Here is a 12,721-nt window from a genome sequence, read left to right on the forward strand (position 1 = left end):
ATCCACTTAACAAGGTTTCCAAAATAATACTACAATAAAGTCCAATGTTAACTCCTGTAATGCAGGATGAGGTTTGAGGATCTGAGAAAAATCTTCTTGATGTATTGCCATCATTAGTATTCCCAAAACCTGCAGTTGGAATATCCACCAGCAGCCCCATTTTCTCTTTGAATTTGTTTTGAATGTTTTTTTTTGTTTCAGCTACAACTATTTTATCATCTTGTGTTCTCGCTTGCTATTTTTTTATGGGAATGAGGTATCATAAATGTAGTAAAGATTCGAAAAACCTAATCCTTGTATGCAATATCGATAAACCAAATTTAAAGGCATCTGGATTATCTATTTTTTTTATGATTAAATTATTAAAGTCTTTTGATGTTAGTCCACATATATAGCACCTCATAGTAGATGTCGTGTTGGTTGCAGCATTGCATACTTTTGCATCAACCATTGTAAATGCCAAGGTATGCTTTATATGTATAATACCACCTAAAAGCTTCGATATTTCAGTTTTTTTTTAGTTTTTTATTTGATCTTCTACATAGCAGATTTCTTCATTTGTTATGTCTTTAGTTTCATGGATAAAACGAATTCGAATTGGGCGACAATATCTTGTAGAAGAGGACACAGGGTTTTGCCAAATAATCTTCTGGCTACTAATATGACATATAAGCCGTAGAGGCACAAATGAACTTTGAAAAATGTTAGAGTCACTATCTGTACTATTTTGGAGTTTTTGTTTAAATGTTTGCTGCTGTGAGCCATCACAACCCCATTTTGATAACATTTCTAAATTGCTTCTTTTTTCGTTTAAGGTTTCCAAAACTACATCTAAATATTCACACAAGCGTCTAGTTGTGTGGTCTAGAATATCTTGTAGTTTAATTTCACAACATGTTTCTGAAACTGTCATTGACTCTTGTGGAAGATAACATTGTTTTTTTGATTATTTCAAAAGCGAATAACATGGATAAATATTTTTATTAGCTTCATGAACTATTTCATATTGTCTCCTTGTCATATTGGCTTCCACAAAAATTGATAATGCTTCCGATGGTGTGTGTTTTTTTATAACATTCGTCTGAATGGAATTGAAGATTTCTCTTTATTTGTTTGCCTTTTCCGGTGAGCAGCTAATATCTTTCATTATTCTAGACGCACCACAATGTCCTGCATCACGCTGACTCATTTGGGCAGCATAAGTTAGTTGTGCATAAGATATTTGGATAACTCTCAAAGATAACTCTCAAAGCTTTTGCTTGGCAAACTCAACAACTCGAAATCTTTTAATGGTCGACCAGGCCTTTTTATTATACAGGTGGGTAAACTTATGAGCCATAGTTCATTTTGCTTAAAAAAACGTTCTTCTATGTAGTTAGCAGCTATCCATTTTTGTTCAAAATGAAACTTGAAAGTATTTAAGGCGTTTTTTAGTGAACTTTGTTCATTTTTAGTACATTTTGTAATAATTTTGAGATGATCTTCTAAAAACACAAATTTATCATCAATTTTTTTCTTTAGGCATTGTTTCATAACATCGTAGAGTTCTTTTCTAGTCATCTCTTTCACCATTGGTTAGGATTCTGAAAAAATAAAAATGAAATAAGTTTTTATTCAAAAGACAACGTTTTTGTCGTATTATTTAATCAAAATTAAATTTAAAAAAATGGAAGATTTATGTGGAACATTTTATTTCAAAAATGCTAACTAGAATAACTAATGTTTAAGTTACATAAAAAATCTTTGCTAAATTCGGCTTAATTCATATACGAAAACAATTTTGAATATAGTACCGTCAACTGGGGTGACTATGAACGCTTTTTTAACATTTATGCATCATATAACAATACAGTTAGTCTAACAGCTAATTTTTTTTATTTAACAGAACATTATACTATCTAGCTTCCAAAATTGGTTCTAGGCCTGATAAACATTATAAAGTAAATACCTTAATTTTCTTATTTTATACAAGCATATTCGTATTTTTAAAACGGGGTGAGAATGAACAGCCGATTCGGAGTTACTTTGAACACGACATAATGTTTTTATTTCTTAAATTATGGATAGGCTAACATGTTGTAAGGCTGAGGGGGGGGGGGGGTGAGGAATACTGTTAAAGATCAAACAGATAACAGAAAGTGTATTTTAATATGTTGTAGAGTCTTTTATTTCAAATCAATTCATGTGAAAAAAATTACATACTAAGTTTAAAATCTAGTTTTTTCAGCACATTACTATTTACAACAATATTTACAAAGCTGTCTTAAAAAAAACAGACCATCAACTATCACTATCCTCGAAGTTCTTACATGGCTCACACAGGCTGCATATAAAGTCAATTTTTTCAATATCAAGCTTATAATATTGATCTTTTTCATAGAAAAGGCCACAACACTGGGGGTGATAAGGTTTGCTGCATTTGTCGCATTGAATCCATACGTCATCGCTTAACTCCACCCATTTTTTGTTACAGAGAGCACAGTACCAATCACTATATTTGTTGTTTTGCTCTGTTTAACTTGATGGCATTGACTCATCTAAACAAAGAACTCTTTTTCCTGATTCAACCTTTTGACCGCGTGTTTTTCGTATTGCAACTGGATTTGTACCTAAGCCGAGATTATTTTTCAGAATCTCTAAAACGGATTCGTTAAGAACCATTACAGTGTCTTTACCACCAGAGTCTTTATTTTTTCCAGGAAGTCGTTTTATCACCTCTGTTTTGTTGATAGGGTAAGTTCCTGTTGCTCGAAATCCGGAAATTAAAGCTTCTGGTTTCAAGGTGTTTACTAACTTGTTTAAAAGAGCATGCATTTGTTCTTTTGGAATAGCCCCTTTAATACGACTTTCTATTCTCCACTTTGAAAGTACTGTCCTCCACGACTGCTTTAACCCTCTAAATACAGCAACATCTAGTGGTTGACAGAGATGGGTTGCATTAGGTGGCATTGTTGCAAACTTGATGTCATTTTGAATCGTGGCTTCAATAACTTCTGGAGAAAAATGTGAACCCAGATTATCACCAATCAGCAATGTTGGTGATAATCCCGGTTTTAAAATAGCAATAGTCAAGAATATCTTTATGAACCATCTGGTAAATGTTCTACCATCAAACCACCCAATAGTGGTGATATCGTATACGGTTTTAGGTGGTCCACCATGAGTCCAACCCTGGTAGAGATTTTTTGCTTTATAAACAACCATAGGCGGCAACAATTCTCCAACAGCGTTACCAGCAAAAATTATACTAGTTGATTGCTTTGAATGTTCCTGTTTGCTTTCAACGCGTTGTCCATGTCCACGACGAACAATAACAGCATTGGACCCTGGATTATCTGTTATATTGGTCTCGTCATAATTATATATGTTTTCTGGAGGTATATCCTTTAACTCTTGGTATAAGTTGTTAAAATAACGGTTAAGGGTTTCTTCATTGACTAAAGCCCTACTATGCTTTACATTGTGACCAACCCTTTTTGTCAGAAAATGTCTTTTCATGCAAGACTGAACCCAATCTACACCAGGCATATTATTTTTAAATATAAAGTCTGTTATTTTCTTTTTATCACAATAAAATTTAACTAAAAGTCGAATGTCCAAATAATCAAGAGGCACCCTCCAATCTGTCATATAAGTAATTGTTTGAACAATTAAATTTTCTTTAGAACTATCAAGTCTGCTTTGTCCACCGTGTTTTTTTGGAACTTGATTTCCAAGTTTTACGTTTTTATGGAGAGTTCCTAGCGGAATGTTATAAGCTTTGGCTGCTTTCCTGATAGTAAACCCGTGGTTTTTCACTTTATTTACTGCTGCTTGTAAGTCTTTTTGAGTGTAATTTGTTTTGTAACCTCGGCTATTTTCCTTTCTTTTGTAATTTCGAGGCATAGTTCCTTAAATTAATAAAAAAAAACTCGAATTCTTGATAAAAAAATGCTATTTTTAAATGAGCAAATAATCATTTAAAGACAAACTACACCCTCAATTTTGAAATCATTAGAACATTATGTACCTGAACTTGATGTGTAGCAACTTTTATAGTGTTTTGATTCGCGCTTCTTAAGATATAGCTTGATCAGTCAACAAACTACCCGAACGATGTAACTCATGCTGTTGATATGCGATAAAGAAAAGCCGAAAAAGGAAAATATTTTGCGCAGCCTAAAATTAGGTTCCAAATATTATATTTAATGCAACTGGATCAAAATAACACACAATTTAGAGCTATTGTGTATGTTGTTCACCTTTTAGTTAACTTGGTACTGATGTTCGTAGTCACCCCGCTGTTCATAGTCACCCCCGTTGACGGTATTTACAAAAAAAAATCTAACAATTTTAGTCTCGAATATATATTTTTAAAAATCTCACTTTGTTAAGTAAAATGAAGAAACTATACATTTATTTTGTATGTACATACCTTCTTCTTCAACGTTCATCGTAATTTATTAAAGGTTTTACAGCATACAAGCTTAAATAATACTTTTAAAAGTTGTGTTTGACAGGAAGCGTAAAAGACAATGAGCTCACGCGAAGTCCGAGTTTAAACTTTTTTTATACCTGGAAGGGGGAGTGGGCAACACTAAAATTGTTGTTTAGTGATGTAGCCTTTATAAATCTTTCATGATATATAGTTAATAGTATACTTTTACAAAATTTTTGTAATCGACATTTGATCGACTATTACTTTGAAATACTCCATTGTGCGATGGTAGAGATTTCGTAAGTTACTTTTAGAAGTACTTTCCCAAACAATATTTGCATAATTTATATAGCTATGAATAAATGAGTAGTAGAGTAGAATTAAATTTTGTTTATTTAGATAGTGTCTGACCTTATATAGAATTTCAATGCTTTTGACCAATTTAGCAGAAATAAAGTCGATATGATACTTCCATAAAATATTTTCATCAATGTAAATGCCTGAAAATCTTGTGACCGACACCTTTTTTATTTCAATTTTATCAATAAAAAGTTTAGGTAAATTATTTGGTAAAAAACGCTTTTTTGAGAGGGAGTGGAAAAGGATCCATTTTGTTTTGTCAATGTTAAAAGTTAACTTGTTGCACTTAAACCAGTTGGAGATGTGATTGAGTTCTTTATTCATATTTGAAAAAAGCTCATAAATGTCACTGTTTGACAGAAACAAATTAGTATCGTCCGCAAAAATGGTACTCATAAGGTTAGAAGCTTTATTTAAATCATTAATATAGACTAAGAATAAAAGTGGGCCAAGAATAGAACCCTGTGGAACACCACATTTTATGTCAATTAACTTTTCATTTTGAATATAATCTCCATAGAAAACGAATTGCTTTCTATTTGTCAAGTAGCTTTTATATCATTTTATTAATTTGCCATTAATTGCCGTAAAATTTGTTTTTTAAATAGAATTTTGTGATCGACCGTGTCGAATGCTCTTGATAGGTCAATGAAAATACCTGGTGTATATTGTGATCCACCAAATGAATTGTAGATTTCACGAATAAACTGTGTAATGGCTTGTTCAGTTGAACAATATTTTTAAAAACCGAATTGATTTTTATATAGAAGTTTATTTAGATTAAGGTAATTGTATGTTCTATTGTATATAGTTTTTTCTAAAATTTTCGAGGTTGAAAGAATCTATCTCAAATAGGGCGATAATTACTAATATTTTATATAAATATACAGTACTGGACAAAACTGTATTTTTGAATATGTTTACATTAGTCATTTAAAACGTACACATAAAATTCAAAATTTTGTTCATTATTCATTGTAGAACAAGCGGCGACATCTTATGAAAAACTTACTTCAACAGCAATTTAATGTTGCTGATATTGCTAAAGGTACTAAAACTTCCAGAAAATTTGTCTACAATATTGCTGATAAAATTAAATTAAGTTTATCAATGAAAAATAGAGCAGGTCAAGGACGTCGTAGATGCACTAATTCTACAAAAGACCGCAATATAGTGACACTTGCTAAAAAATCGTACTGATGCAAGTAGAAAAATTGCTATGGAGTTGAATACTGCAAAAGTAAAAATCATTAGTGCAAGAACAGTTCGTCGTCGTTTGTTAGAAAAGGGTTGAAAAGTTACACACAGAAACAACGTTGTTATCGAAATAAGGCTCAGAAAAAGAAGAGACTCACTTGGTGTAAAAAATGTTGATTGGACTCGAAATCAATGGCATCATGTAATGTTTAGCGACGAATCACATTTTGAAGTCATAAATAGAAAAAACCGTAAGTTTGTACGTCGTCTTTCTAATGAAAAAGATTTACTATTTAATTTTACAACAAGAGCACAAAGTGGTGGTGGAACTATTTTTGTTTGGGGATGTTTTCTGCAAATGGAATAGGTTTATTAAAGTTTTACAAAGGTCGTTTGGATGCTTCTTGTTATTTAGAAGTTATTGCTGAATAACCTGACTATATGGACACTTTTTTGATTCTGAAGCTAAAGATTGTTATTTTATGCAAGACAACGCACCGTGTCACAAAGCAAAAAAAAAAATCTGGAATGGTTTGCAACGAAGAATATTTGGCTCTTAGAATGACCACCCACTTCACCAGATGCAAATTCGATCGAAAAACCTTTGGTCAATTATTGACCAAAAACTCGAAAATTGCAACATAAGCAACACAAATGATTTAAAGGATGCAATTCAAGACATTTGGGACTTCAATTGATCTTTGCATTATATTGGTAAATTCTGTTCCAGATCGTATTTCTCAAATTTTTAGAGCAAAGGGATCCAACATTTCTTCATATTAAATCAAGTTCTAATGTTGTTTTTTTTTATCTAAAATTAGTACTATGTGCTATAATTTTGACCAGCTTATTTTTCTGTATAATTCCTAAGTGAACTTTAAAACATGTTAACTTTAAAATTATTTTCAATTTTCATTCATTATTGTAAAAAGTAAAATATTGTTCTTCAAATAAAAATAATAATTACAACTTTTCATTCAACTCTCTATAAAATTTTTGTCATTCAATTTTTATTTTACATTTGTGCTAAAATTTGACCAATACTTTATTAATATATATATATATATATATACATACATATATATATATATATATATATATATATATACATATATATATATATATATATATATATATATATATATACATATATATATATATATATATATATATAAATATATATATATATATAAATATATATATATATATATATATATATATATATATATATATATATATATATATATATATATATATATATATATCAAAGGCCTTCGATACTGTGGATCATACTATTCTTCTTTACAAACTTAGAAATTATGGTGTCAAAAATAATAATTATAAATGGTTTTTTTCCTATCTTAATAATCGCAAACAATGTGTATCTTATGACAAAACCTGTACTAAACTAGAAAATATTTCTTGTGGAGTTCCACAGGGATCTATTCTAGAGCCTTTATTATTTATTATCTATATAAACGATATTTACTTATCTTCTAGTGTATTAAATTTCAATCTTTTTGCTGACGACACTCAGGTTTTTTATACACACTCAAACACAGAGTCAATCTTTATCACTATGAATCGTGAGCTTGACAACCTCAATGAATGGTTGAAATCTCTAAATAAGACTAAAAGCAAATATCTTCTTTTTTCTAAATTCTCCAAATCTGAAACTTTGCCCCTAAAACTCCCAAATATTTCAATAGAAAAAACTAATTAAAACGCCTAAAAACTTAAATTTTTAGGCGTTTTAATTGACGAACAAATAAGTTGGAAAGACCACATTAATTTAATAGAAAATAAAATTTCAAAGAGTATTGGAATTATGTACAAGACAAGACATATGTTGGATAAAAACTGCTCAAAACTTATCTACTTTTCATTTATCCATAGCTATATCAGTTATTGTAATATTGCGTGAGCCAGCATTTATTCATCAAAATTAAAGCATATCTTAAATAAACAAAAACAAGCAAGCCGCCTTATATTAAATGCTAATAAATACACCAGTGCCAATCCACTGCTTACCCAGTGGGCACAGGACCTAAATAAGACGTCTTTTGAACGTTCAAAAGACGTCCAAAATGTTCAAAAGACGTTTAAAAGACGTCCAAAATGTTTTAAAGACGTTTAAAAGACGTCTTTTTTACGTCCTGTGTCCACCAGGTAGAAAGCTTGGAGTGCTTAATGTTTATCAATTAAATATTTTCAGTATTTCATCTTTTATTCATGTTTAGATTTAAATATCGTATGCTGCTAAATATTTTTGACGACCTTTTTGTTATTATAAATCATAAATATCAAACAAAGCATTCATTGCATAACTATCAGGTACCAAAAACCTTATTAAAACAGTCTAATTACTCAATAACATACCGAGGACCACATTTGTGGAACTCATTCCTTCCAATTAAAAGTAAAACTTTCATTTCACTTCAAACTTTCAAAGTTATTTTAAAAAAACAGTTACTTGATTATGACATATCTCAAATTCTATTTTATTTTTAATATCTTCTCTTTTAATTCTTAACTTTTCTTTCGTTTGCTTAAAAGCAAAACATATTTTTTTTTGCTTATTTATCTAGATTTGTATTTATTTCCTTTTTTTTATACATATATATTTTTATGTATGAAAAATATATTTTTTTTTATCTATAAAAAAATGTAAAATGTTTATTTAAAAGTGTTTATATTATCTTATTGATATTTTAAAATTTTATGATTTATGATAGTGTAAACGATACAACGGGGCTAGATGATAAGACTTTTGTCTTCTGCCTGCTCCGGTCATATCTTAACTCAAAATATTTTGTAAATAACTTTATTAAAATGACGAAATTAATTATAAAAAAAATATATATACATATATATATATATATATATATATATATATATATATATATATATATATATATATATATATATATATATATATATATATGCATGCGTTTATATTTGTTTATACTAAAATTTTATTAGCCATGATTTTACTGTAATTAATGAAACAATATATTAAATAGAAGTATTTTAAAAAACAAAATGTGGCTTTGGCTTAAAAACTAATTTTGCGATATAATTGTGCAGTAATAATTATAATTGTGCAGTAATAAGTTAATTTTCACTAATTACTAAAAAGTAAAATAACAATTTTAAAATAAAAAAAACAAAACAGATTCTTTAAAATGCAAAAAGACAAAAAAAAAAAAAAAAAAAAGGAAAAATAAAGAAATACGCTGCTACGGGCGCATCTAGCAAGTATTAGATTATTATTTTATGATTTTTCAATTTTTATTTTGTTATTTAGGTAAGAAGACCTAACAGTCTTGTCACAGAGCACCGCGGAAGTGTATTTACTTTAGGAAGTTCACGCCTCCTTCCCTACCGTGACGCGAAAATGTGTCTAGAGTTCGTTTTTTTGAACCTGGATCTCCTGCTTCTAAAGCAAGCGCTGTAACCACTGCGACACGGCTGCCACAATTATTATTAAGGTGCTTCAAGAAAACCTAACGACCTTATCATAAAGCACCCTGGGATAGCATTATCCAGGAAGTTGATCCCTCCTATTAAAATAATGTAATTTATCTGGCCAGAGAAACCATCAAACCTCAAACCTTTTGGTTCTGAATCAGAACTCTGATCACTGCCCCACGGCTGCTTAAAAATTTAATCTTGTAAACTACTCAACTTAATGTAACACTTTAAATCCAAAACTATCAAAAATGAACACAATATAAAAACGTCCACAACGCTTATTGTATTAACTCAAAAATCAAAAAACTTCAAAACTGTTTTTAGGTATATAGTAATTCCATTTTGTGTTTAGTTGGTCATGCTTTATCTTACCTTGTTTAAAGTCCTAATGAAGTCTGTAAAGTTATTTAAGTAAAGTACCATCAAATTAGATTTAAACTTGATATTCAACCAAATAAATTTGAAACAAAACTCATACTTAAACTTTAGCAAAAAAATTTAATTTAAAGGTTAAATTTAAATTTAGCTATGACGCGTAGATTGTTTAAGTTAATGAAAATCCGAATACTTTAAAATAAAATTGCAATTCCAGTAAACTGTGTAACCTAAAGATTTGTATTACATATTTAAATTTTTTTTAGGTTTATTGAAAGGATATTGGTATTGTTATAACTGAGAAAACTTGCATTTGAAGAAAAGTAAACATTTTTCACTCATAGTTTAAAAAAAGTTAAATTTTTTCGCTGAAAAAAGATACTGGTTAATTTTTTAACTGAGAGAACTTGCACTTATAATGATAAAATAATAAAAATTATAACAAATGCCGTAACATTTTATTATTATACTCAAAAACTAGCACACATAATAAAGTTAAATTTTAGCTGATTGGATCAATCAAAATAATTGGACTATCTACAAAATCATGCAATATTATGTTTTAATGTGGGCTTAATTGATGCCATCTAGATATTGTTGAATTCGATGACATCATTGCATTCCAATGCTCATTTCCAAACCTACCGCAACTAATTGAGGTTCCAACAAAGAAGTTTCCAATAACTATAGGCTTACTAAAAGTTTTCTTTATTCTACTGAGAATCTCAAATTTAAAATCAATGCCTTCCGTTGTACGTATGTCAAGGTCGGGTAATTGAAAAACGAATTCTTCATTGAAGTTGACATGTTTTTTAGCTGGTAGCAACTCGGTTGAATAAGTTTTTCTTTCAGAATGCAAATAAATTAAAGTAACTCTACCTTGAATTTCTTTATTAAATGGATCAATGTTAAGATTTTTTGCTTGACTTAAAACGACGCTAAATCGTTGAGCAGATGCAAGATAGGTTGTGTGGATGTATACTTCTGCAGAATTATGGTCATCTATCAGATTCGTACATTGAATAACATCTTTCCGCACTACACCTTTTTCTAAATAAATACACATATATTAATATAGTAATAATATAGTTTATAGATTTACATTTTAGAAAAGTTACCAACCCTTCCGTAAATAACTTTAACTTAAATTTTTTTAAACTTATTTATTAGGCTGCTCTAAGAAGTTCTTACGGTATTGTCGCAGTGCAGAATTCTACCACATCACCCGGATAAACGCTGCTGATGATCAAATCAAAGGAAAAAAATCCCTTAGGAGGTGAAGATCGTTTAAAAAATATCACTATAATATTAAAATGTGTTAAACTTTTATCCTAATTACAAAAAAATTACAATTTTAAAATTAATTTTATTTTAAAATATTCAAAGTTTAGTTTAAAAATGGTGTATTTCACAGCTCTCAACAAAAACGCTGCTTTTTTACAATTCGTTTTTTAATATACTTTTTTTTATTTTTCAAGCTATTTAATCTTATATGGCTAACAAGAAATGATAAAAAACAACTGCAATAAAAAAATGCTTTAAAATCTTTTAAAGATAAAAAGCAATCTTTTTCGATATACACTTTATTGTGGCATTATTAAGATGGCATCTTAATAATGCCACAATACTGCTGTGCATGTACTAAATAGTTCTTGTAGCAGTGCAGCAGGAACAATGCTGACTTTGAATTTTCTGATAACCTGCCTATATAAAGAAAAGTTCATAAATGTATACCTTGTGTTGGAGTCAACCCATGACTTAGAAAGATTTCTTCTAAAGATACTGAAACATACCCATAAGGACTTTTTTTAGAGTAAAGATCAACTGTCCATATGTTAAACTTAACGTGTAACGGAGGATCTTCAGATATTCTAGTGGACTCTAATGGAAAGCGGAAACGTTGCTTGAAATTAGGATCTGGTCCACCAACGTAATTACTATAATAGACAGAAGAATTGTTTGATAACATCAAACTGACAACAATATTTTGATTTACGTACTTCGGTAAATTTATTCCACGAATAAGATAAACTTCGAGCTCATTTTTTCGTATATCGTAGTTAAATTGAAAGCATATTTGAGGAGCACGTAACTGTCGACTGTTGTTTTTGTTCTCTTTGACAGGGTCTTCTTTTCGACCTTTTTCTTCTAAGCTGAAATTATTTGCCTGAGTTTCAATATCTTCGGTGGAAACAGTCAAATATTCGACTTCTGAAGTACCAAAGTCATCAAAAGGATCTTTTTTATAATTCACAATAGAGTTCAAAAAACGACTAGCAGATTTATTTTTAAGAATTTTTTTTTTGCAAAGTCTTATAAGTACAATTACTGCAATTGAAAAAAGTATTATTGCAATAAGCAACCAAGTTAAAATTTTTAGGTATGTTATTTCAATTTTGCTTTTTAGAGATGAACTCATTTTAATCTAAAAGAAAAGTTAGCGTACAAGTCTTGAGCAAATTTTAAATATATAAACAATTATGAAATATTTAATAAAAAAAATTAAAAAAGTTTAAAACTTTTTTAAAGTGTCACTACAACCATGCGATATTACTAAAGTTAACAGTTTAAAAAATATAAATTTCAAGTTTTACAAATTAAATGATAATAATGATTAAATGTTTTCAACCGTATTTAAAACATACCTAAAATATATCTAAAACCAATATACTACAAACCGTAACCATTTCCAAAAATATTTGTAAAAAAAGTTGTATTTATAGTATCTTGACTATATGATATGATGATTCGGATACGTAACTATTGAAAATATCAGTAAATCTATACATTTTGCAGTATTTACTCATGAAAAATACAAGATTTTTTTATCTAGACTTATCTAAAATTACAATGTTGACAGTCGTTGATAAAAAAAAATAAACAATCAAATTTGTTTTA

The 12,721-nt window shown here is 29.2% G+C and overlaps 1 protein-coding gene across 1 annotated transcript; it reads right to left on the reverse strand.

Moving 5' to 3' along the window:
- Positions 1-10,272: 10,272 nt before the first annotated feature.
- On the reverse strand, positions 10,273-12,669 carry LOC100212229 (uncharacterized). The gene is made up of 3 exons (XM_065791186.1): positions 12,469-12,669; positions 11,558-12,248; positions 10,273-10,873 (listed from the first exon to the last, which is right to left on the reverse strand). The coding sequence occupies exons 2-3, from the start codon at positions 12,240-12,242 to the stop codon at positions 10,386-10,388; spliced, it is 1,173 nt and encodes a 390-aa protein (XP_065647258.1). The 5' UTR covers positions 12,243-12,248; positions 12,469-12,669; the 3' UTR covers positions 10,273-10,385.
- Positions 12,670-12,721: the final 52 nt, after the last annotated feature.

Source organism: Hydra vulgaris, chromosome 02, assembly GCF_038396675.1.
Source record: "Hydra vulgaris chromosome 02, alternate assembly HydraT2T_AEP".
NCBI classification, from domain to species: domain Eukaryota; kingdom Metazoa; phylum Cnidaria; class Hydrozoa; order Anthoathecata; family Hydridae; genus Hydra; species Hydra vulgaris.